This window comes from Carlito syrichta, unplaced genomic scaffold (genome assembly GCF_000164805.1).
Source record: "Carlito syrichta isolate Samal-C Ts95f unplaced genomic scaffold, Tarsius_syrichta-2.0.1 Scaffold288891, whole genome shotgun sequence".
Classification (NCBI taxonomy): Eukaryota; Metazoa; Chordata; class Mammalia; order Primates; family Tarsiidae; genus Carlito; species Carlito syrichta.
Genome location: NW_007232987.1, coordinates 135,448 through 161,719, shown reverse-complemented (window position 1 = coordinate 161,719; position 26,272 = coordinate 135,448). Strand labels below are relative to the sequence as shown.

The 26,272-nt window shown below is 39.0% G+C and overlaps 1 protein-coding gene across 2 annotated transcripts in view; it reads left to right on the top strand.

Moving 5' to 3' along the window:
- The window catches only part of IFT80 (intraflagellar transport 80), a 168,376-nt gene that overhangs the window by 135,229 nt on the left and 6,875 nt on the right, over positions 1 to 26,272 (top strand). For both annotated transcript variants that reach the window (XM_008053944.2, XM_008053943.2), the window contains exons 11-17: positions 9,720 to 9,784; positions 13,257 to 13,392; positions 14,125 to 14,272; positions 15,695 to 15,866; positions 16,781 to 16,870; positions 16,974 to 17,146; positions 23,384 to 23,507. In XM_008053944.2, coding sequence (XP_008052135.1) covers positions 9,720 to 9,784; positions 13,257 to 13,392; positions 14,125 to 14,272; positions 15,695 to 15,866; positions 16,781 to 16,870; positions 16,974 to 17,146; positions 23,384 to 23,507 — 908 coding nt within the window. The remainder of the gene's footprint in view (positions 1 to 9,719; positions 9,785 to 13,256; positions 13,393 to 14,124; positions 14,273 to 15,694; positions 15,867 to 16,780; positions 16,871 to 16,973; positions 17,147 to 23,383; positions 23,508 to 26,272) is intronic.

The window sequence follows — 26,272 nt, the reverse complement described above, 5'->3', positions numbered from 1 at the left end:
TTGACTTATAACAGGGATACCTTGAAATGGGTTATCTTGTTCAGAGGATAGTACTGTACAGTTACTTATAGTTAGGGTGACAATAGTACATTGGGAAGATTTAGTTGCACAAGCAGGTGCCCAATACCAAACAGGCCTTGTTGGCCACCAGGTTCAGTGGGTTGAATTCCAGTATAATATTCTTTTGCAAGGAGTTTCTCCTACCCATTGAGTATAAGCAGAGCCCACTCTGCTTAAGCAGTCTTTTCCAATTATTTTTGAGGAGATGACCCATTTTGGGGGTAGATTGTTTGAACAGTTACAGAATTGTTCCATTGAAGGAGCTGGAATGCATCAAGACTAGTTCTTTTCCAAGGTCATTTTTCAGTCATTAGAGCTCCTATGCATACCCAGCAATTGGTGACACCAAGTGGTTGGGCTATGTTTTTAGCCAAATTTATAAACAGATTTTGGCCTAATTCCCATGGCAAAGGGAAGGGGGTTAACTTTGGCTGTTGGGTAGCCAGGGGAGTTATAAATTGAACAACTTCTTTAAGTAGTTTCTCAGCTTTGGGTGCAGGAGTGAGATCCCAACAAACCCAATTTGTGTTTCCGAGGGTGCTACAAACTATAAAACCAGCTTTAGTGTACTGGTAACTCTGTTTTGATAATCCAGTAAAGTACAGCTGGCCATTATGGGTACAGATATGTTTGTCAGTATAATAAACTTCTGGCTGGGATGAATAACAATGGAAGACTTTTACATCTGGCCAAATAGTTTCTATACATTTACATGCTGGGTGTGTGGGGGAAGCAATAGACATCCAAATTAGGCAGAAGTACATAAAAGCAAAGAAAGCTTCCTATTATAAGAAAGAAATGCTATTGAGACCTTTTTCCAACATGTCCAATTTTTAGGGGTCGACTCTATCAGTCCTATAGCAAATAAAGTCAGTCCTATAGCAAATAAAACAACAAACAGTATAGCAATTGGCAAATACAAAATCTGACAAAGCAAAACAATGGCTTATCAGTAAGGTGTTGATTCCGTTGAATCCTCAAGCTTCTGCCATGTGTAGATCAGCCAGGGTCTGGTGTGTGGTTGAAGCAAGGCTGATGGATCCTCAAACTTCAGTCGTGCATAGACTAGCCAGCCCCAGAGTGGCTAGAGCAGGGCTTGGGGAATCTGTTTCAGGTTTTCCGTCGGCCTCCGTGACTTTCCAGAGGGTCAGCTTAAGGGGAGCCGATGGATTTGAGGTGCACTCCCAGTCCTGGGAGGCAGGCTTAACGCTGCTGAAATGGATCCAGGGAACTATTTCAGCTACTTTGACTGCAGTTGGAGTAGACAAAAGGTCAGTAAATGAGCCTCTCCAGAGGGGTTTTAGAAGCTGTATATTCCATTCTTTTACCCATACCATATCACCTTAAAAGAATGGGCATCAGTGGTTAAACTAATTGGTAGCCATTCTCTGACTTGTTAATGGATGACATTTAAGGCTGAACCTTGCATTTGTTGTTTTAGAGTAGGATTTCCTAACTCCTTTAAGTGTTCCTGTATGCCCTTAATAAGAGGGGTTGGCCACCCATAAAGGACTTCAAAGGTGAGAAACCTCTTTGTTTGTGGGGCTAGACCTTACCCTTAGAAGGACTATTGGCAGAAACTGAACCCAGCCTAAATGAGTTTCTTGACCTAGTTTACTTAGTTGTGATTTTAAGGTCTGGTTCATTTGTTGCACCTTTCCCAAACGTTGTGGCCTATAGGCTGTATGGATCTTCCATTTGATTTGCAGTCCTCTTGTTATTAATTGTACTACCACGGCTACAAATGCCAGTCCATTATCCAATCCTATAGTGATCAGGAGTCCAAACTGAGGAATGATTACTTTTCATAGGAGTTAGGCCACTTCAGTGGCTTTCTCTGTACTTGTGGGGAAGGTCTCAACCCATCCCGAGAAAGTACACACAAAAACAAGGCGATATCTGTAGCTTCGGCAGCACAGGAGTTCTGTAAAGTCCACAATAAGATCCTTGAGGGTGCCCTCCCCCCACATACTGCACTCCAGGAGAGACTTTGTGTCCCTGCCGCAGGTTATTTTGAGCACAAATTACACATTGTTCACAGACTACCCACACTATACTAGAGAGTCAGAGGACATAGAAGTACTTACTGAGGGTATTTTCAAGAGTGGTCCATATGCTGTGTGTCCTTTGGTGAAATTGCCTAACAAGTGCTGGAGCCAGTGATTCTGGAATTGCTATTCGGCCGTCTTGAAATTTCCACCATCCACCTTGTAAGTAGTGTCCCGTTTCGGTTTCAAACCATGTTTTCTCATTTGGCATGTAGCAGGGGTTCCAGTTTGTCAGCAGACTAGGAAGCAGCGCTGCATTTATTGCAGCCATTTTGATAGTTTCTCTTGTTGCTGCAAGCTTTGCTGCTTGATCTGCTTTGCAATTTCCTTTGGCAGCTATCGCATTTCTCTTTTGATGTCCTCTGCAATATATGACTGCTACCTCTTTTGGTGCCCATACAGCGTCTAGTAGCTGTAGAATTTCATTGCCATATTTTATGTCTTTTCCCCGTGAATTGATTAAACCTCTCTCCTTGTATAAGACCCCATGCACATGCAAGGTAGTAAAAGCATACTTGAAATCCATATAGATATTAGCACATAGCCCTGCGGCTACTGGAGGGCTCGAGTGAGTGCAATGAGTTCTGCTTTCTGAACTGAAGTTCCTATTGGCAGAGGTTTCACCTCAACCATGGAATCTAAAGTTACCACTGAATAGCCTGTGAAGCACTCTCTCTCCTGTCCATGAAGTACTTGACTTCAGGGTCCCTGAGAGGCTTATCTGTTAAATCTGTATGGCTAGAGAACACTTCATTTATTATTTCAATGCAATCACGATCTGGCTATCCTGGCTCTATAGGTAGTAAGGTTGCCAGATTTAGGGTCTTTACCATCTCTAGGCGAATGCATGGGTTTTCACAGGGCATTTCCTGATATTTGACCATTTGAACATTGGTTAGCCAATATTGCCCCTTGTATTCCATTAAATTTATCACAGCATGAGGCACCCTGACTCTTAGATTTTTGTCCCATAGTTTGTCAGCTTCTGTTATCAAGAGTGCCATGACTGCCAGGGCTTGTAAACAAGGTGGCTATCCCTGAGCCACAGAATCTAGCTGTTTGGATAAATATGCCATGGGTCTATGCCATGACCCTAGCATTTGAGTCAGGACTCCTACTGCAGTGCCAACATGTTCATGCATGTATGAAAAGAAAGGCTTAGTCACATCTGGGAGTCCCAGACCAGTTGCAATGGTGAGGTCCTGTTTAATTTGTTCAAAGGCCTGTTGCTGAACTTTTTCCCATAGCAGAGGATCCCGTTCACCCCCCATTGTGGCTTTATAGAGGAGTTTTGCCATGATGGAGAAGTTAGGTATCCAAATTCTACGAACCCTGCAGCCCCTAGAAACTCCCGGATTTGATGCCAGGTAGTGGGACTGAAATTGAACACACTGCCTGTTTTATTTCAGGACCAAGTTGGCACTGGCCTTGGAACAAATGAAAACCTAGATACCTAACTTTTTCCTGACATATTTGGGCTTTCTTCTTTGAGACCTTGTAAACCATCTTCCACAGGAGGGTGAGCAGTTGTTGTGTCCCTTGCATACAATTTTCTGGGTTGGTGCTGCCAACAGTAAATCATCTACATACTGGAGCAAGGTACAGCCACACTGGTTTGCTGGAAAGGCTTTTGAATCTGAGGCTAGTGCCCTACCAAAGATGGTTGGAGAATTCTCTAATCCTTGGGGCAGCCGGGTCCAAGTTAACTGTCCCTTGGTGCCGTTTGTTGGGTCCTCCCATTGAAAGACGAAGATTGGCTGGCTTTTTGGGGCCAGGCAGATGTAGAAGAAAGCTTCCTTAAGGTCCAAGCAGGTGAAAAAAACAGGCTTAGCAGAGATGAGACCCAGCAGCATATACGAGTTTGGGACAATGGGGTGTAGATTGACCGCCATCTGGTTTATGGCTCGCAAGTTTTGAACCGGCCGGTAGTCATCCGTGCCTGGCTTCTGCACTGGCAACAGAGGCATATTCCAAGCAGACTGACCCAGAGGATTCCATAATGCAAGAGCCTCTCCAGGTGCTTATGGATTCCTATTTGCGCTTTGCTTGGGATGAAGTACTGCCTCTGATGGACCGACTTGCCCCCTGGCTTTAGTTTCACAATCACAGGAAGTATATTTTTTGCCAGTCTTGTAGGATTGTCCTCTGCCCACACTCCCGGTACTCGAATTGGCAGCTCTGGAGATTTTTGTGAGGCCCTGTTAGGCTGTAGAGCCACCATTCCTCTTCCCAGGGGACAGTGAGAGTCATGATTTTAACCCCTGGGTCTCTTAATCTTAGAGTTATGTGATTAGGAGAGTCAAAGGTTATCTGAGCTTGAAACTTTCCTAGGAGGTCTCATCCCATTAAGACTACAGGGCAATCTGGGAGATACAGGAACTCTTGTATGACCTCATGACCGCTGACTGTGCAGCGTAGAGGCATGGTAAAGGGATGTCTGACTTGCCATCCAGTGACTCCCATAACATTAGCCCACTTTTGGGAGAAGAGACCTACAGGCTGGGTGATCACCGAGTGTTCAGCTACCGTGTCGACCATGAAGTTCATACATTGGTCCCCTACTGTCATGTTGACCCTAGGCTCCTGGGGACCTGAAGATAGTAGGGAGCCCGGTCTGGCCTATTCTTGTTGCAGTCCTTCCATAGAGGCCAGGCCCATAAAGCTGTTAGGAGCTGCTGGGTCCTGTTGATAAGTGGAGCTTTGTGGGCCATTTTTCTGTTGGGCTTTTCATTAGCTATTTTTTGGGGGCATTCACCCTTCTAGTGGCCTTCTTGGTAACAATAGGCACACTGGTTTCTCCCTAACTTCATAGCGGGTTGTGATGTCCCTTGTTTAGGCTGATAGGTGGGGTTAAGGGGTCCCTGGACAGGCTGAGGCGGTCTGGACCTCGCTCTGGGAAACTGTTGGCCTGGCTATCTTATTCTCCAACCTCTGCCTCTCTTTCCTCCCAGTGGGCCTGTTATCTGGTACCCCGCAATGGCAGGAGCAAGCATGACCATTTTCTTTTCTGCCTTCAGTCTGCCTCTTGTTGGGCCTCCCTATCTCAGTTAATGAACACCTTAGTGGCAACTTCTAGCAGCTAGCTAACATTCATTCCAGCAAAGCCCAAGTTTTTGTAGCTTAGTTGTATATCCCCCTGGGACTCTCTCACAAAAGTTGCATTTACCATATGCTGATTTTCGGTTGCCTCTGGATCAAAGGGGGTGTATAGCTGAAAGGCTTCACATAGTCTCTCATAGAATTGGCTTGGGCTCTTGTCAGCTCCCTGGAACACCTCAGAGACCTTGCTCATATTTAAGGCCTTTTTCTCTCCTTCTCTCATACTTCCTGGAAGGCCTCCTGACACCATTCATGCATTTGCAGCCCTTGGTTACTGTTGGGGTTCCATTGGGGGTCCTCCTCTGGGAACTGATTTTGGGCATATGCCTGGGCGTTGAGTGCTCCAGTCAGGGCATGATCCTCTAGCCATTTTATAACCCCCTGTGTAATTCTCCAATGTTCCTCAGTATTGAATAGCATCAGGAGAAGTTGGTGGCATTCTGCCCAGGTTGACCTCTGGGTCTGAATAATGGACTGTATTAAGTCGATCATAACCTGAGGCTTTTCTGTGAAAGACAGCTTATGATTTTTCCAATTCAGGAGGTCTGTGGTGGTGAAAGGCTGGTGCACAAATGTTCGTTGCCCACCTTGGATCTGACCTTCTTGATCATAATAAATAGGTCCCCTTGTCTCCCTCAGTGGCATCTGGAAGCCACCACGACATTCCCCTGTTGTGAAGTTAGACATGCATTCTGGCAGTTGCTTTCTGGATAGGGTGTGGGGAGTCAGAACAGGTGGTTCAGGTATGGCCTCTGATTGGTTAAGAGACGTACTAGGCTTATGAGTGCATTCCAATTGTGAGCCTCTAACGGTGGCTCGTGCCATAGGAACAGGTGGCAATGGTGGGTAGACTGGAGAGTAAGGTGTGGGATTTCTGGTTTATCAGCCCACACCAGCTTGTCAGCCAACTCATCAGACTCTGATGGGCATTTGGACTGGGCTGTTTTGAGGGCTACCATAATTTTGCAGTTGTCTTCCCAGCAAGCCTTTAGCCAAGAAGGCCATGCAAGGACCACATCCTGCCAACAGTCAGTGTAAGGTCTGGGTGACCTGGCTCTCCTACTATAATTCTATATACTCTCCTAATGGTTTTTCTATCTAAGGATCCCTCAGGTGGCCATCCAACCCTGAAAGAGCCAATCTATTTCACAGAATGTATGGAGCTTTCTCCAAGACAGTTTGACAGCGTAACAATCTCCATAGAAACATTTGTCAAAGTTCTTAAGCATACAATCAAGAGGGGTAGTCTTACTTTGGTTTCCACCCATTTCCTCCCCCTAACAGACGGCAAGCACACACAGATGAGGGAATGGGGGGGTATGGGAAATAGCTGCTTCATCCTCCTCCAACCATACTCCTTGCAGAGATATTTCAGACACCTCTTAGCAATTGGCAGATTGTTATAAACCCCCAACCCCGACAAACCCTGTGACAGGGTTGGGGCTACTCCCAGCTGTATGAGGTCGTTACCAGCTTAGATCGGGACTCAACACTTGCTTCAGCCCTTTTGTCAGGTTGGAACCCTTCTGCTGTCTGTCTCATTCACACCCAATCACACAGCACATTCTCCAACCCTCCACCCTAATCCTAGGAGTCAGCAGGTTCATCTCGAAACAGTGTCTCCTTACACTGCTTTTCAGACCTTTCCTTCAGACTGGAGACTACTAGCGGATTCCGGGAGGGGATCAAGATCCCCTTCTGCCATCTACTGGCAGGTCTATACAAAGGCCCTTGTTTCTACCCTTTCCATCAAGTATTGTTCCTCACGCCAGTTCCCATGCCTCTTTTGGGTCCCTGTTGTGCTCTGAGATCCGAGCCTCGGTGTGCCAGGAGGGGCCTCCCTCCTATGGATTAAAAAAAAGTGAGATTGCTTCTCCTGTCACCCCAGGGATCGTACCCTGATGACAAAGGAGGTGGAACGCACCGTCTCTGAACACTCCCTTTCCTGGCCAATGCACCAATAAATGTTGCAGGAAAATAGAAAAATCATGACACCGAGGCTATCTTAGGAAGTAGCATTTTATTGTCACCGGCGCAACTCAGCAGGCTAATGCTCCAAGACTGAGCAACCCAGAGAAAGAGGAGAGGGGTTTTATATATTAGTTTAGGTAAGGGAGGGGGTTTGGGTTGTATGACTATACATTTTTCTTTGGAATTTGCAAAGTTGTATTTAGCAAAACCAGATTTTCAAAGAACAAATTGTTTCCAGGATATACATGACAAGCAGGGGTTGTAAACTGATAATGTCACAAAGAGAGGATGTGGGGGAAAGGCTGTGAATCAATTACTATCTTGCACTTCCAGGAAAGCAACTTGTGGCTATGTGGTTTTCTCATGTCCCATGTCTAGCAGGTTTGGAGCTTGCAGGTTGATTTTTAAAAAGGAATAATTTTAACTTTTTAGCCCCTCTCTGCCACACTTTCTCTTCCCAAATCATATGTTTCAGTGAGTTCAGTCATTCTAGTGAACTCCACATTTCCTGATGCCCAACTATTCCATTTTTATCTTAAATAGCTATACTACAATTCATTTCTGACACTACCTGGAGCTGCCACAGACTCCAAAACTTAAAGGCAAAGTTTTCCACAAGATTGCCCTCACTTCAGATGCCAGCAACAAATCTCAGGACTCCCCTGGCCACCTGCTCTTTTGACCAATTGATTACAAATTCAGGGCTCCTCACAACTCCCTCAAGTTTGGTAATTTGCTAAAATGACTTAGGGCACTGATGAGAACTATACTTCTGACTACAGTTTTATTATAAAGGATATACATAGTGTGAGTCCTGGGAAGGGAAAGAGAGTTTCTGTGCCCTCGCCTCTCAGGACGCATCACCTTCCCAGCATGGCAGTGTGTTCACTAACTAGAATTTTGCTGAGCTTCAGTGTCCAGAGTTTTTATTTCATAGGCATATTCATTAAATCAGTGGCCACATGATGAACTCACTCTCCAGCCTGCCTCCCATCTCCAGAGGTCAGGGACCTGAAAATCCCAACTTTCTAATCACATGCTTGGTCTCTGACTATCAGCCCTTATCCTGGGCCCACCAAGAGTCTTCTCATTAGCACAATAAAGATACTCCTATTACTCAGGAAATTCCAAGGGTTTTTTGAAGCTCCAGGACAAAGACCAGAAAAATTATTTATTGTACCACAGTAGTATATTAACAGCAGAAAACTGAATGGCACATAACCCATTGCCTGACATTATAGTAGGCACACAACATGTTTTTCCTTTGTGGAATACGATTGTCAATTTTGGGGGCCTAGAAGCTGATAACCAAAAATAAGATGCTTTGTTGTGCTGTGCTGAACTGAAGCAGAAGCCTCAGGGTCTCTCTGATTCCCCACCTCACATCTCTCACCAACTCTCAATCCTCTGTCTCTCCCAAAACACAGGAAAAAGTCATTTCCCAAAGTTCCTTATCGGCCTAAAGTTTGGACCCACCAAAGAAGAAACAATTCTCTCTGATCCTTTCCCTGAGTTTTCATTAACTGAACTCATATGGCAGAAAGAAAATCTGCAATCTGTCAATACACCCAGACAGACTTTTGTCAAAAACCATGGTGTTTTGTGGGCCCAAAAGACTTAGTCTCAGGCCATTATATGTTCTTCAAGTCCATGGAATTCTCCTAAAAGTCATCTACTGCCCTCACCTAAAATCACCCATATTCCCCATCTCTCTTCTCCAAAAAAGGGACATATAGCCATCTGTACACCATTGAATGATGGGGCAGTCACTGTGATTCACCTCCACACATGTTGATAAATTTGTATGCCATTTATCCCATTTATCTGCCTTTTGTCAGTTGATTTTCTTTCTTTCTTTCTTTTTGAGTTGGAGTCTCACTCTGTTGCCCAGGCTGGAGTGCCACCCCAGTGTCGACCTGCTGGGCTCCTGCGATCCTTCTGCCTTAACCTTCCAAGTAGCCAGACAACAGGTGTAGGCGGAACAGTAGGCGTCATACTACCGTACCTGGCTAATTTTTGATGTTTTGTAGAGACAAGGTCTTATCAAGTTGCCCAGGCTGGTCTCAAACCTGTGGGCTCAGGCAGTCCACTCACCTCGGCCTCCCACAATGCTGGGATTAAAGGCTAAGCCACTGAGCCCAGCTGGCAGTTGATTCTCAGTAAGCCTTCAAATGCTGATGGGAATGTTTTCTCTTGGCCCCTACCCTAATGTTATATTGGTCTAAATCAGAGTTATCTGAATTATAAATTTCATCCATGTTTGGACTTTCCATTGTTGAGCCTATGGATTACTGATGCCATACCATTAGTAACAATTATAATTAGGGAATGTGTTTTAAGAAAAAAGTATTATTCAGTTCTAATATTTTCAGAAGAAATGTGACCCATTAATAAATGGAATTTGATGCTGCTGCTCTTCTGTGCTGACAGATACTCTGTGGTCTAGAGAGTTAAATGAGTTATCATGAGGATTATAATAGTTATACTGAACTTTACCAGTTCTAATATAACATGTTAATTAATGTTCTACTTTTTTTCAAGTAATCTTCCTCTTTGAGGCATCAACTGGAAAACCACTGGGTGATGGGAAGTTTCTTTCTCATAAGGTAATAGGCATTAACTACTTCTAGTGTTAATATCTACTATTGATTTACTTACTTTTTAAAATTAATATTTTCATTTAAGGGGTCACATAGAAATTCGTTCTATATTTAAAATCACTGTGCATTCTACATAGAGTATTTTGCCTAAAAATGTCACATTTAAAGACTAAGCACTGGTAAACTGTGTAATAGGAAGCTATATATGCAAATTAATTGAATGAAAGTATCTGACTTATATGTCTATTGCCTTAGCTCTTCCTTGATTTTCAGTAACATGTTCTATTTTGGTTAAACTTTTAGCACCTATCAGTAACTAAAAGTGTATTTGTGTTTCTAAATATTTTACAGTTTTCTCATTGCCCTGTCCTTAGTCAGCATTTTCTTTAGGTTTTAAGACTAAAGTTAAAGTAGGGGGGAAAAAAGTCTTCTCTATAGAAGTACAAAAAGACTCTAAAGTGTTAATTGTTTAATGGTTTCTGATTTTTTAGCCTTAAAATAACAAAGGAGCACATTGTACTGAGTTCTTCTTCTAAATTAGTAATATATTAGCATCTAAAGATGTTTTTAACTTTACTGTTAATACTTGTACTGAATGTTACTCAAAATTGTATTTGTATCTTTTTGTAAAGTAAACTACTTTTAAATGTGAGTAACAAGACTGGACTTGGTGGCTAACTCCTATAATCCCAGCACTTTGGGAGGCCGAGGCAGAAGGACTGCTTGAGCCCAGGAGTTCGAGCCCAGCCTGGGCAACATAACGAGACCTTATTTCTACAAAAAATTAGAGGGACATGGCATCGCAGACCTGTTGTCCCATCTACTTGGGAGACTGAGGCAGAAGGATCATCTGAGCCCAGGAGGTTGAGGCTGTGGTGAACCATGATTGTGTCACTGTACTCCCACCTGGGACTCACCTATACTCCCACTGTACTCCCACTTGACTCAAAACAGCAACAACAAAAGTAATTTGGATAACAAATACATTCATATGGATCAGAAATCAAAAAACATTAAAAAGTATACAGTAAGCCGGGCTCGGTGGCTCAGCCTGTAATCCCGCGCCTTTGGGAGGCTGAGGTGAGTGGATAGCCTGAGCCCGCGGGTTCGAGACCCGCCTGGGCTGCGAGACCTCATCTCTACAATAAATAAAAAAAAAATCAGCCAGGCGTGGTAGCACATGCCTGTAATTCTGGCTACTTGGAAGGCTGAGGCAGAAGAATCGCCGGAACCCAGCAGGTCGAGGCTGCAGTGGCCGGGAACGGCCACTGCACTCCAGTCTGGGCGACAGAGTGAGACTCTAACTCAAAAAAAAAAAAAAAAAGTATACAGTGAAAAGGTCTCCTAGGAATACCTGTTATTCATCACTACAGTTCCTCTTCGCCAAATAAGTAACCATTTGTAATTTTAGTAAGTATTGTCAAATTATCTTCTAATGAGATTGTATTAATTTACCTTCCCACCAGTAATATATGAGGTGCCTGTTTCTCTACCACTTCTACATTATAGTAATTTTATTTATTTTATTTTTTGAGTTGGAGTCTCACTCTGTTGTCCAGGCTGGAGTGCAGTGGCATGCCCATGACCACCGCAGCCTCCATCTGCTGGGCTCAGGTGATCCTTCTACCTCAGCCTTCCACATAGCTGGAACTACAGGCACACACCACCACACCCAGCTAATTTTTTGACTTATTGTAGAAATGAGATCCAGGGTGGTCTCAAACCTGTGGGCTCAGGCAGTCCTCTCACCTCAGCCTCCCAAAGTGCTAGGATTATAGGCGTGAACCACTGCACCCGGCCCATTATAATCGTTTAAAATCAAGATCACATATCCAGTCATGGTGGCTCATGCCTGTAATCCCAGCACTTTGGGAGCCTGAGGTGGGAGGATTGCTTGAGGCCAGGAGTTCAAGATCAGCCTGGGTTACATAGTGAGATACTGTCTCTAAGGAAAAAAAATCAAAAATTATATAGGCAGAATTTTTCCTCTTCAATAGGAATAAGCATATAAAAAGGAACAAATTTCTCAGCTTGTCAAGATGCAATCATTTTTGAAGTAGTATCGAAATGAGAGTCACTTAATAAGGTTAAATAAGCATTTGTTTTAATACTATAACTCTCTCTCTAAAACACTCTTCCTAAGTGTAATGCTTTCCAAAGTGTAAGAAATTTACAAATCCTAATTTTAAGAATGAAGGTGACTTCTTCCACATTTCATACTTCCCACTATCATGCAAGGAATGTATATAATACAAAGGATTTTTTTAAAAAATTTTTTTAAAGAAGGATTTATTGAGAGGACAGAAAAGCTCCCAGAGTGGGAGGGGACCTGAGGGGGTTGCCCTAATATTTTATGTCCAATAGACTAATAGAAAAATCACCCAATTTATTTTATTTTATATGTAAAGAAGCTAAGACCCAAGACCTTCCCAAGTAATAACAGAACCCAAAATAGAATTCAAGTTTGTGTGTTATTATTGCTATTATTAACTTTTTTTTTATTTCTGAATTTATTATGAACCGATATATAGCTGAGCCATCCGTTTGGATAAAGGTGCATGTGTGTTTTGTTTTGTTTTAAAAAGTGTTATTTTTAATACATTTAGACACAATGACTTGATGGTAGGATCATGATTATTGTTGAATTCACAGTTCATAGCAAAGTCTCCAGATTATTGTCGAATTCACAGTTCCTAGCAAAGTCTCCAGACATAATAGGCAGTCAGTAAATCTTTCTTTTACATTAAAAGGAAACCATACAAAACCATTTCTAAGTTATAAGAAAATTAATCTTACTAGCTAGTATAATAAAAAGCAAAATGACCTTGGATAAGAAGTCTGAGTAGTAAGTTTTAGATATACTTAGTACTAGCTTTTTCTGAGCAAAATCACTTAATAACTATGGGTCTCAGTCTTTTGATTTGCAAAGTAAGCATACTAATACAAGATTGTTTCCTGTTTCTCCAGAAATGAATACGAAAGGATCTGTAAAATTTAAGCCTCTAGACACATGGTATATTTCCACATATTTCTGAAATTTATTATTACGAGTCTTTAAAATATAGTTGCTAGGCAATCTACTTAGAATAAATTTTGGTATGAGACACTTATTAATCAAAACAGACCTCTCATGATACTCGTACTTGCCTGACTCTGTCATCGTGTCTACTAAAGGTAGCATAGGAAGGCAGATGGCAGTATTTCTCAGCTTACAGAGCATCCAAATATATGTTAATTTAGTGTATTTTAAGGGATATCTTTCCCTTAAATGTCAGACAAAGTAACTATACCTTAGTGCAGTTTTTCAACTATTAATAAGTTGGCAGTTTAAAATTATTTAGCAGGGACATTTTATCATTATAAGAAGGTGAATGACATTTAATTGATCCTAAAAGTTGTTCTTAGAATTAAATAATTAACATGATTTTATGTCAAACACTACAACTAACCCAGTATTTACATTTTCTGAAAATTTTAGAATGAAATCTTGGAAATTGCTCTGGATCAAAAAGGACTTATCAATGATAGAAAAGTTGCTTTCATTGATAAAAATAGAGATCTCTTTATCACTTCAGTGAAACGGTTTGGGAAGGAAGAACAAATTGTCAAACTTGGTAAAAATAATTTTAATACTTTCTAAGTTTTAATTATTGTCAGTTTTCTTAGATCTGCTGTGTCATATATTAAATACTTTACTTGCTTGAATGAATATGAAAGTATTTTGGTCTCACAATACTTCTTAGCTATTAACTCCATTTGAATAGCAAGTCTTTAGCTGCTGCAGCTAAACTGGCATCGAAAGGAAGATTTGCGAATTAAAAAATATGTAATAGTTCTTTGTAAAACATTCAAATACCTTCATTAAAAAAAATTTTTTTTTTTTTTTGAGTCAAGAGTCTTACTCTGTCACCCAGTCTGGAGTGCAGTGACACACTCATGGCCACCACAGCCTTGACCTGCTAGGCTCAGGTGATCCTTCTACCTCAGCCTTCCAAGTAGCTGGAACTACAGGTGTACACCACCATGCCCAGCTATTTACTTACTTATTTAGTTATTGTAGAGACGAGGTCTCGCCAAGTTGCCCAGGCTGGTCTCAAACCCCTGGACTCAGGTAATCCTCTCACCTCTGCCTCCCAGAGTGCTGGCATTACAGGTGTGAGCCATTATGCCCGGCGTTTTCATAAATTCTTATGTGAATTTTTGCATGTGTTTTCACCAGTATACAATCAGAAAGTAGAGTCATACCTACCAGAAATTAGATGGGAACTTGTTAGCTGATTTTAAAGATATATTTTAATACTTATATATTGAAATTAATAGCACATTCACATTATTTTTAAATTAAGGAACAATGGTGCATACTTTGGCATGGAGTGATACATGCAATATCCTTTGTGGACTTCAAGATACTCGGTTTACAGTATGGTATTACCCCAATACGGTTTATGTGGACAGAGACATTTTGCCTAAAACAGTATATGAAAGAGATGCAAGGTAATATTTTACTGCATATAATTCTGTATTGTGGTAAATAAAACTCTAATATAATGTCATACTTCTGCCTCTACTTTCAATCCTGCTAGATACCTTTCACTTTAATCAGATTTAACTAAGCAAATTGTTCAGGTAATGCTGGCTTAATGAGATGTAAATGATAGAATCAAGTTGAAAGTGTTGTATAATATGAACTATTATTTGTCCCCCATATGAATTTAAGTTTCAAGTTTAATGTTATATAATATTATCTCAGGTAGCATTTTTCAGTGTGACTGATTTTAATATAGGCACTCAAGATTTTTCAGGATACACAACCTTGTGATAAATTTCCAACTATTTACTCTCTCACAGACTATCATTGACTTTAACACTTTCAATAATGTATGTGTCTGTATGATTGAATTTTTGGTTGACATTAAAAATAGAAAAAACCAAGGTTACTGAAAAGTGTATTTTTAAATCTATATGCTTCAGAAAATCAAATGCATTTACATTCCTAAATTCTCGAAGAAATTGTAAGGCGATAGCTAGCTATTGACAAAATAGGAATACAAAGACTTCTTGACTCTAAACCTCAGTTTAGCTTCCAAATCTGTTTTAAGCTTAACTTTAATATTAAAGTTCACAACCTTAGCAAAACCAGAGGGTCATTCAAATAAAATAGCTTATTTTTTAAAGTGCTTAAACTAATGAAAAGAAGTTGGTCTCTTTACTTAAAATTCACCTCTATTTATTTTATTATTTTTTAAAGTCAAGATTTCACTCTGTTGCCCAAGACTGGAGTGCAGTGGTGCAATCATGGCTCACTGCAGCCTTGAACTCCTGGCTCAAGCAATCCTCCTGCCTCAGCCTCTTAAATAGCTAGGAATACAAGCATGTGCTATCATACTCAGCTAATTTTTTAAGTTTTTGTAAAGGTGAGGGTCTTGGTTGTGTTGCCAAGGCTGGCCTCAAGTGTTCCTCCCACATCAGCCTCCCTAGTTATTGGGATTAGAGAAGTGAGCCACCATGCCTGACTCACTTCCTTTTATTGTAAGAAAATAATCTTGGAATTTAGTTTAATTTTTATCAGTTTACCCTCTAATACTTATTAAAGCTAAGGTATTTATTCATTTTTTATTATTTATCTTAAGGCTCAGAGAAAAAGGTCATTTCAAATGCTTTTAGAAATGACTCTCGAATACATAGTAATTTTTGCCTCTTTAAACTATTGTATATTTTGCTTCAAGTGCATATAGCAATTTTAATGCATATATTCATTTGGATATTACATTCTCTCTGGAGTTAACTTTTTGGGGGTTGTGTCTTGAAGTTTTGAGATTCCATATATATGTCAGAGGTCCACTCCCCAGATTTAATGTATATGAAAATTTTACTCAGAATATAAGCCTAAATTGCATCTTGCTTTTTTTCCAACAGTGAATTTAGTAAAAATCCCCATATTGTGAGTTTTGTTGGAAATCAGGTAACTGTAAGAAGAGCTGATGGCTCCCTTGTTCACATCAGCATATCACCGTATCCTGCTATACTCCATGAATATGTAAACAGTTCAAAATGGGAAGATGCTGTAAGACTTTGTCGCTTTGTCAAGGTAATTTCCACTTCAGATGCATAGCTGCGTATATATTGTGTTTTAGTTTATCTTTGTGCAAGATAAGTAATGATAACAGTTAAGGGATAGAAAAATTGTGAATAGGATCGAGTCTTTTGCCTATAAGTGAAGACAAGGAATACAGAGGAAGACATGTTGCTATGTGATTTACTCCCCGAAGAAGATGTAATTTAGACCAATAGTTTCTCCATACTGTCACATATAAAAAATCTTCTGTAGAACTTCTTTGAAAGTTAGGTTCCCAAGTTCTGTCCTCACAGAGATTCCAATTCATTAGATGCGGATTGAGTCCTGGGCATATTTTTTAAGTTCCTCAGATGATTCTTTTCTATAGCTAGGTGTAAGAATCTCCGCTTTAGATCAGCCTTTCTCAGCTTGGTTGAACCTAGTATTTTCCAAACATGTTTCACCACAGACCTTTCTTATTGAACATCAGTTAACATTCCTTAGAATCCACGTTTGTGAGATGACTTTTAGATGCTTTTCCTTACCATGGGTTGTTAGTGGCAATCTGCCATAATAGCCTGAGAGAGAACCTCACTATTCCTTGGGTTCCCTGTAAATTACATTATTTGTTACCTCATCAAAAAGACTAGCAGTTTTATAACCTTAAATGAGTTTCAATTCAGAAATAAATCTTTAAGAACTAGAAATGAAAATTTTCAGAAAATTTTATTCAAAAATGTTCTCTATATGTTATTAATGTATTTTAATTTAATGGCCACAATGAAATTTGCATGTTATAATTTATTAATTTTTTTTGTTTTTTCAGTGCCATACTAATTTTTTATTTTTTTAATTAAAATATAGTTTTATTGTGAGTATTTAAATCGCTATTTATTTTAAGGCAGTAGCCATGTAGTTAAGATCATTGTTCTCATATTTCACTTTAGGAGCAAACCATGTGGGCTTGCCTGGCTGCTATGGCAGTTGCTAGTCGAGACATGACAACTGCGGAAATAGCCTATGCAGCAATTGGTGAAGTAAGTCAATAATGTTTACATACATGTACGTGTGACTTTTTTTACCAAAATTTATTATATTTCTATTATTGTCCACTTTGATATTTTTCTTTTCTTTTTTTAGATTGATAAGGTTCAGTACATCAATTCTATAAAAAATCTTCCATCTAAAGAATCAAAAATGGCCCACATACTGATGTTTAGTGGGAACATACAGGAGGCTGAATTGATACTTCTTCAGGCTGGCCTTGTTTACCAAGCAATCCAGATCAATATTAATCTCTACAACTGGGAAAGGTAATAAAAGTGTTTGTCGTTAATTTCAAAACCTAGTTGACCTTAATGTGTTCTTCCACCTACCACTTTGTAAATCCCATTTTCCACCGTCCTGAATAGTTTCCTAACACCACAGAAGAACTTATTCATATTTGTGAGTGGTTTGCAATTAAAGATTTATGCCTTCTGTGAACTTGTGACTGATTAGAAGTTGGGATGTGAAGAAGAAAAGAGAGTCTAGGATGTTTCCCAAATTTTTGGTTTCAGTAACTGAAGAGATGATGGATGGTACCATTAGCATATTTGGTAGCAAAGATAGTTCTGTTTTAGCCAATTTGAACTTGAAATACAAGGGTGGAGGCCGGGCACAGTGGCTCAAACTGTAATCCCAGCACTTTGGGAGGCCAAGGTGAGAGGATTGCCTGAGCCCATGGGTTCGAGGCCAGCCTGGACAACTTGGCAAGGCCTCATCTCTTTAATAAATCAAAAAATTTGGCCAGGTGTGATAGCACGTGCCTGTAGTTCCAGCTACATGGAAGGCTGAGGCAGAAGGATCACCTAGTCCAGTGGGTCGATGCTGGGTGGCCCTGAGCGTGCCACTGCACTCCAGCCTGGGCAACAGAGTGAGACTCCAACTCAAAAAAAAAAAAAATAGAAAGAAAGAAATACAAGGGGGTACACCCAAAAAACAAGAATTATCTTTTGGAGAGCAGGCACCTAGTAATATAGACTTTTCCAAGTAGGTAAATGTTCTGTGTTTGCGAAAGAAGTCTCGAGTTGTGGTGAACAGGTAACTGATTCTTCCACCACGACAGTGTACCTGCCCACACCACACTGAGTGTTCAGCAGTTTTTGACCAAAAATCAACATAGGCCCCATGACCCACCCTCCCTATTCACTTGATCTTGCCCCGAGTGACTTTATTTTGGTTTCCCTGGTCATGAAAAAGGTTCTCAAAAGGAAATGTTTTGCTGATGTGGAAGAGGTGAAACAAAAAACAGCAGAAACACTAAAAGGCATCAAAATTGATCAGTTCAGAAACTCTTTTGAGCAGTGGAAAAAGCATCTTGTTATGTGTATTACATCAAACAGATTACTTTGAAGGTGACTGAAGTTTACACATGTAAGAATAAATACATAATTTTTTATAAATACATTTCAGGGTGTTTTTAGATTCCCCCTTGTACTTGTAAAGAGGTATGTGATAATAATTGGGTAAGTGGACCTGGAGCACATGAGAAATATCTAAATTGGAGGTACAGATTTTGGAGTCACCAGCAAATGGATGGTAGTTGAAGCCAGAGGAATGGTTGCAGTTGCCTGGAGAATGTGTGAAATAAGAAGATTTCAACTGCATTTACGGCATGGATGTAAAAAGAGAAAGACACCAAAGGTTATCCCATAAAGCAGTCAGATAGGCAGAGAAAAGAAGAGACACGAGATTTGTAGTGCTAAGGTAGAAGGAAGGATTTATAGTAAGGAGTGGTCAGTAGCAATCATCACCCTGACAGGAGACTCTGGGACAGATTGCTTTCTGAGACAGAGTGGCATGCTGTTCTTCTCTATGATGTATTAGGTTCCTCCCACTCATTTGCTTATATATGTGTCTCTCAGTGAAAAAAAACTGTAGTGTCCTGAAGTTACTGTATTATGAAATTGGCATACTTTTTCAGGTTCCAAATGTCTTTTATGCCTGGGCTAAATAATAACCCTTATATCTGTCAATTACATGGCCCTTTACTTATAAGTTCCTTAGATAAGGATTTTTATAAATAGTCTATCTCTCTTTCCCTTGACTAGAAGTAACAAACATTTTGTGATTGACATACTACAGTCTCTGTATTTAATTTATGCCTAAAGATCTATGCTATTCATGAAATGTAGCTATACTATTTTTGTTCTTTACTTACACAAACTCATTGCCATTGTTTAGCTGTAGATAAGATCATGAAAGATGTTTTCAGTTCACAAAAATGAATAGGCCATTGTCCTTGTATTCAATTTATTCATAATTCCTTGTATTCAATTTCTTAATAATTCATAAAGTTTAAGGTAACTAGTTTATAAAGTGATAGAGTATTTTTAAACTCTATATTAAATAACTAATAGAAAATTGTATATATTATACGAAGCTAACAGTGCTATGAGAAACAGAATAGCATTTATAACATTCTTTTAATCAATGTTTTTGAGGAAATATTTATGTTGATTAATGGTAGATAATATTATTCATATAGCATCTAAACACTGTAAAATTTAGCAAAAAAAAATTTTGGTGGTTCTTGTCTTAAAGCTTACAACCTAATTAGGAATTTCATATTAGTGTAATTAATAATAGTAAAGCCTCTACTCACTGAGTGCTTATAATATGCTAGGAATTAATTGTGCTAAACACATTCTATATACCATCTCATTAGTTTATCTCAGCAGCTCTAGGAATTGAGGCTTACTTCTAAGTAAATGCAACATCTAGACATTGAACCCCCAAGTTTTCAAATATCAAAGATGAGTTCAATTTATCACCAAGCAACTAACTATATATTGCTGGTACCATTGCTTATATTGTTTTATTTCATTGCTATTTATTTCTTTAATTATTTATCTGTGCAGAGACTTATGTCATCTAATCAGATTATACACTTCTTGAAGAACAAAAGCATTTTATATAATCTATACATAGTAGGTATTTAATATTCATGCTCTTGATTTCTTGTATAGTACTCTTAATCATTTTTCAGCATTCCTCCTCTTCAATGTAATATAACCAATAATATCACCCTGCAACATTTTTTGTACCTCTTTGACCTAAGTGAAACTTACTTCTTCCCAGAAAACATTGCTTCTCTATCAGTCCTCTCAAATGGAGTCCGTTTATTCTCTCCAATTCTATATTCCTTAGGATCTGGATGTGACTGGCATTGGTGTCCTTTTTGCCTCCTTCATCTTTACTTTTCTGTCTTATAAAATCTTCTTTCTTTTAATCAATAGGTTCTCCTATACCTTTTTTGTGTTTTCTTGTAACTTTTCCATTGAAGAAACTGGACCTATAGAATTTCCCATAGTCTGGACATTGTTAATTGTATCTTTGTGGTGTCCTTTAGCATGTTCCTCTGACTCCTGAATTAGCTGAAAATTGTTGTTAAATCTAGAAACTTGATTAGATTTAAGTTTTATTTTATGCTATTATTTTTTAGTCAGGTTTTATTATAGGTGATTTTTATATATGTTTCCATAAGGACTGGTTGTCTGTGTTTTTGTGGTGTTAGCAGTCATTGGTGATACTGCCCAGATCCGTTAATTAGGGCCTACAAAATGGTGAGATTCTGTTATACTGGAAGGAGAGACTTGATTAGATGATACATATATTAGGTTGATTTTAAGATCCCTGAATTTCCATATTTGTTTAAATCTTCTAAAAGGGAACAGATTTTATTTGGTTCACACATTTTTCTATCTGAGAAGTACAGTCTTACTGGTTTGTGGTTCTGTCATTCATATTTGAATTTGAAAATTACCTGTAGCCTAATAAGGTGTAGCTCTTGCAGAGTTATAAGTAAGCAAGTTGTCTGTCTGCCATCCACTTTGGATATTTGTTGGTAGTGTGCTCTCAAAAACTGGATTTAAGAGAGGTAGAAACTAGAAGTTCCAGATATGCATATTGATCCTTTATGTAAGTATTAATAAAAATAATTTCAACTATACAAAGAGAGTTATGCAAAGATCACATTTTGAAGTTATAACATCTTTTTATATAACTTCCTTCTATTTAAAATACATGGATTTCTTCCAGCCTTAGAATCTAATGTCACATTTGTTTGGTTGCCAAATAACCATTTTAAAACTAGAGACATACTGTTCCCAAAACCCTTATATAATTTGGAGTAAGTTCTCTCCTAAATGTGGTAAAGAAACATTGTTTTACCCAGCATGTGCTTTTAGAGAACATTTAAAATATCACATATCATTCGAATGTTTACCTTTAGCCATTACTTTTCAGTCAAATCATTAACACATTTTATTATAATAATAACAGTAGATAATTCTTAGGATCTAAAATAAGTATAAGGTTAGACATCATATTCTGTTCTTTCTGCATAATTAAATGTATTGACATTACATACCACAGTATCTCTTTTGGAATTTTTGAAAAGCCCCACCCAGAATGGATGCTTATGTACTCCCCATATAGTACACTTTTGGGTTGCACAATCAAGATCTCCTTCCCCCATCATGTACCACCATAAAGAAAGAATAGTAAAAAGATTGGTAGTAGCCGGATATTGCCGGGGAGGGGAGCACATAACATCAATAAGGGTACCTGATCTCAAACCTGGCGAAGTGGGGACCAAAAGGAGGCCCAGACTTTACCTGTACTATGACCACTTATATACCTAATCCTGAAGTGTAACTCACATCTTTAAAAGAAAAATTTTAAAAAGGTTAAAGGAACAGAGACATCTTCGCTTCCATTTCTCCTTTTATGAGTCTCTGAATTGCTTTTGGCCTTCTTTATCTCCTACTTTTGTTCTTTTGTATTCTAGTATCTTTATATTCCCTTCTGCCTATCTTTTTTTCTCTGAAAGACTTAAAGTCACAGAGGAATGAGGAAACTTGTGAGGCCGTGATATGTAGCAAATACTGACCCTTGGATTTCACAGCATAGTATATGTCAATATATATTTATAGAATATTTTGCATAATTTTGACATTACCATTTGTATTATACATAGCTTGCATTCATAGTTTTTTCATATTAAGTCTTTACTATCTCTCTCAAATGTTAGTCAATTATCAACTAATACACACAGCATATCTAAGATACTTTTTCAAGTGACTACTTAATTTGATCAATAGTAAGGCAAACCAAAATCTGGTTCCTACTGAATAGTCACAAGTTCCAAAAAATCTAATAAATAGTCAGTTTTGCTAAAACAACAGATTTAAAATGATTGGAGAAGAAGATCATGACAAATATTCAGAAGTCATATGTCAAATTAGAAAGTAAAGGAACAGGAGAAATATGAACTTTTGACTGTTATGGCAACTTTTATCCATATTTTAAAACAAGATGACTGAACAGTATAGGAGACCTATAGTCCACCAGGTGTTCCTGATTCAACTGATATGAGCTATTGCAGTGGCTAAGATCCTATCCAACTGAGGTGAGTGGATTGCCTGAGCCCGCGGGTTCAAGACCCGCCTGGGCAGCAAGACCTCATCTCTACAATAAATCAAAAAATCTGCTGGGCGTGGTAGCGCATGCCTGTAATTCCGGCTACTTGCAAGGCTAAGGCGGAAGGATCACCAGAGCCCAGCAGGTCGAGGCTGCGGTGGCCGGGAGCAGCCACTGCACTCCAGTCTGAGCAACAGAGTGAGACTCCAACTCAAAAAAAAAAAAAAGATCCTATCCAAAACCTACATGTAAAAGTAAGCCTAGAAATGATGATTAATCTTTTTGTTTCCCTGCAAGTTATCATCAGTGTATATATTTTGTGTCTTTGGTGTTGTACCACTGTTTTCAGCAATTCATTTAGTTCTTATCAGCCATGTAAATAAAATATTACTTTAAAAATAACTTAGTTGCATAGATAAGTAAATATTGATTGAATTATAAAATTTAAATGACTATTAGGTCTTTCTGAGACTCAAATGGCAAAAGGCATTTTGTCAGGCTTCTTAGCCTCAATTTTTATTTTCATAAGATTTTTAATTTGCTATAATAATGTAAGGATAGCAGTTTTTAATTTTATGAACTCATTATAGACTTATAAAAATGGTCAAAATAGCTGAGCCACTTAAATGACGGGGAAGTTTCTTCACTTGAATTATATGATGATTTCAAAAACATTTTCAGTGAACATTTACCACATGTGCATTCTGTAGTATACTCACCAAATAGAAATGAAATCCAGCTCTCCCTCCAATAAATGTATAGGCTAGGGGAGGAAACGACTCATAATAATTATAATTCACTGGGAACAGTACTATAATAATTATGTATAAACTGTATGGAGCATAGATAAGATAATGGTCATTTATTTCTATAACAGGAGCTAGTCAGGGAGAAGAGATCATGTTTGTTCTAGGCCTTGAAGTATAAATAGGAACGTGCAAGATGGATGAGGTAGAAAATGACATTTCATACTGTGGGATACGTACAGGGAACAGCCATTTGTACTACCCCCTAACTCCCTAACTCTACTGTCCATAGAGTCTGATAAAAGCAATGCTGATCATCTGTTTTATTTCTAATTATAGGGCACTGGAATTGGCTGTAAAATACAAAACACACGTTGATACAGTTCTTGCTTACCGTCAAAAGTTCTTGGAGACATTTGGTAAACAGGAAACTAATAAACGATTCTTACAGTATGCAGAAGGTGTAAGTATTATACAATATATTATAATATATAAATAATAATGCATATGGTTTATAAGTATATATAATATTCATCTTAACAAGACAAATATTGAATGATTCATACCACAATCTCTAAAATAATTTTTTGCTTTATGATGTTATAGTCTTATTTTGACCATATAATTATAGTATTAAATTTTTTTTCTGGACTCTTATAGTCATGTTTTAACTAACTCAAGTCTGTTTTTACAATATTCAGTTTGTGTTAAGGTCGGGTGCTATTTGGTATTTATGTATGTATGTATGTATGTTTGAGTCAAGATCTCACTCTGTCACCCAGGCTGGAGTGCAGTGGCATAACCACAGTTTACCACAGCCTCTACCTCCTGGGCTCAGGCTATCCTTCCATCTCAGCCTCAGAGTAGCTGAGACAATAGGTGCGCCCCACTACACCCAGCTATTTTTAACTTTTTCACTTTTTGCAGAGGCGAAGTCTCACAATGTGGCCCAAGCTCATCTTGAACTCCTGGACTCAAGCAGTCCTCCTGCCTTCTCCTCCCAGAGTGCTGGGATTACAGGCATGAGCCACCATACCTGGCCTGTTTGATATTTTTAGTTAAATAATATAGATGGCTGATAAAAGTTTCTAACTCTTGAATTTTATCTACCACCACCTGCTTCTTAAGCTGCAGAGAAAATATATAAGCACGGAGTGCACTGGCCAGAAAATACTTACCTGGTTACTTTGTAGAATCTCAGAGAGCTAGGTTGCACCTCACAGAGGTACCTAGCCCAGGTAGACTTCACTGCTTAGAACCGAAGAAAGCTCAACTCCTGTCTGCCAAACTCCTACCAGAATCTCAGATTTATCACTATAATTATAAGAAAGTCATTCCGGGACATAGTGTCTTGCAATTATAGTCGTAGCTACTCAGGATGCTGTGGTAAGAGGATTACTTGAACCCAGGAGTTTCAAGGCCAGCCTGGGCAACATAGCAAGATCCTGTCCCTAAATAAATAAATAAATTGTAAAAATAAAAAGTTATTCCAGTATATTTCAGCCCACAAGGAGAACAAGAACAGGAGAGGTTGCTCCATTGCCTAGAGCATGACTGACTGTGGCCATTTATCCAGATCCTTATGCTTAGACAGCAGAAATAACTCATGTCAGTAGCCATAAAGATCCAAGAGGCTTGACTCCTAAGAGTTGTGATTCCAAGACAGGGCTAACCTTGCTTCCAGCTCTGTGAATCACTTTCTTTAGTCCTTTATCCATTCATTTATTCAAAAAATGTTTATGAGATCTCACTCTGGGTTAGGTAGGCACTATACTAGGTGTTGAATCAGATACAGCCTCTGTCTTCTTGGAGCTTATAGATGACATAGGAACATTCCTTCTTGTGATAGAATAAAATGAAAGCCCTGATCCTTCCTAGGGGTGCTGTGGGTTAGGGAAGCCTTGGGAAGAGGAGAGAAGGTAGGGAAAAGGCACCTGCAATTTCTAAGCCAACATTATCCACTTACCAGATTTAGAATACCAAATGTCTTGATCTACATTTTGTACTTCAGAACAGTTTTCCGGGTAGTGAAACCTTTGGGGCCATTCTTAGAGTTTAGCCATGCAATTTCAGTATCTGCCTCCAGGATAGCTACAAGTTGCAGGTGTTGTGGTAGAAAAGGAATGTGTTTTATAGATGCTCCACCAACTTTTTTCAGTTTTCATTTGGAACCTGCTCAGTAGTGAAGTGAACCCTGAGAGTTTGTGTTTGCTGTACTACTTGAACAAATTCAGGATCCCTGGGATTTCTGAGGCTACACACGAACTTGTAGAGTATGACAGCGGCCACCACCAATATAGTGCTAAACAATCCAGAGAATCACCAGGTGACCTGATCTTTTTGTCACAGTTTCAAAAATAAGGCCATGTGTTAAAACTGAGTGCCCACTTTAAATTAATTTTATTGTATAATTTTATTTATTTGTTATTATTTTTGTTGGAGTCTCACTTTGTCACCCAGGCTGGAGTGCAGTGGCACACTCACGACCACCCTAGCATCGACCTGCTGGGCTCAGGCGACTCTTCTGCCTCAGCCTTCCAAGTAGCCAGAACTACAGGCGTGTGCTACCACACCCAGCTAATTTTCTAGTTATTTTAGAGACGAGATCTTGCCAAGTTGCCCAGATTGGTCTCAAACCCTTGGGCTCAGGCAGTCCACTCGCCTCAGCCTCCCAAAGTGCTGGGATTATAGGCTGAGCCACCGAGCCTGGCCTATTGTATAATTTTAAAGCAGATTAATGCTATTCTGCTGCTTCTTCTTCCTCCTCATCATCAATACTTTCTCAATATTTTCATATTAGGTACCTTTGGGAACATAGAAAATATGGTTTACTCTAAAGGAAATTATACTTTTAGATAGCAAAAATTTAACATTCACATTATCTTTTTCATTTTCTTTGTGTTCAACAGCTACCAAAATGTGATACTTCAATCACAAAAGTAGCAGAAATTTCCAAAGTGAAATAACCAGAACAACATGCTTTCCTAGGTATTTTGGGTTTCTTAAGTCCTGAAACTATATAGGTTACTTTGACTCCCTATGGCACTATGATCTAGTTTCCTACTTTTTTCCTTCATAAATGTCATTGGGGTTAACTAAAAATCATAAAGCAGTACTTTAAGATGAAAATTATTTTTTATGTAAAAATTTTTCACTAATGAGATAAGATTTAACTCTAGGATAATAACTGTTAGGGATATCTGCACTACCTGCTGATCTTTTGGTTTC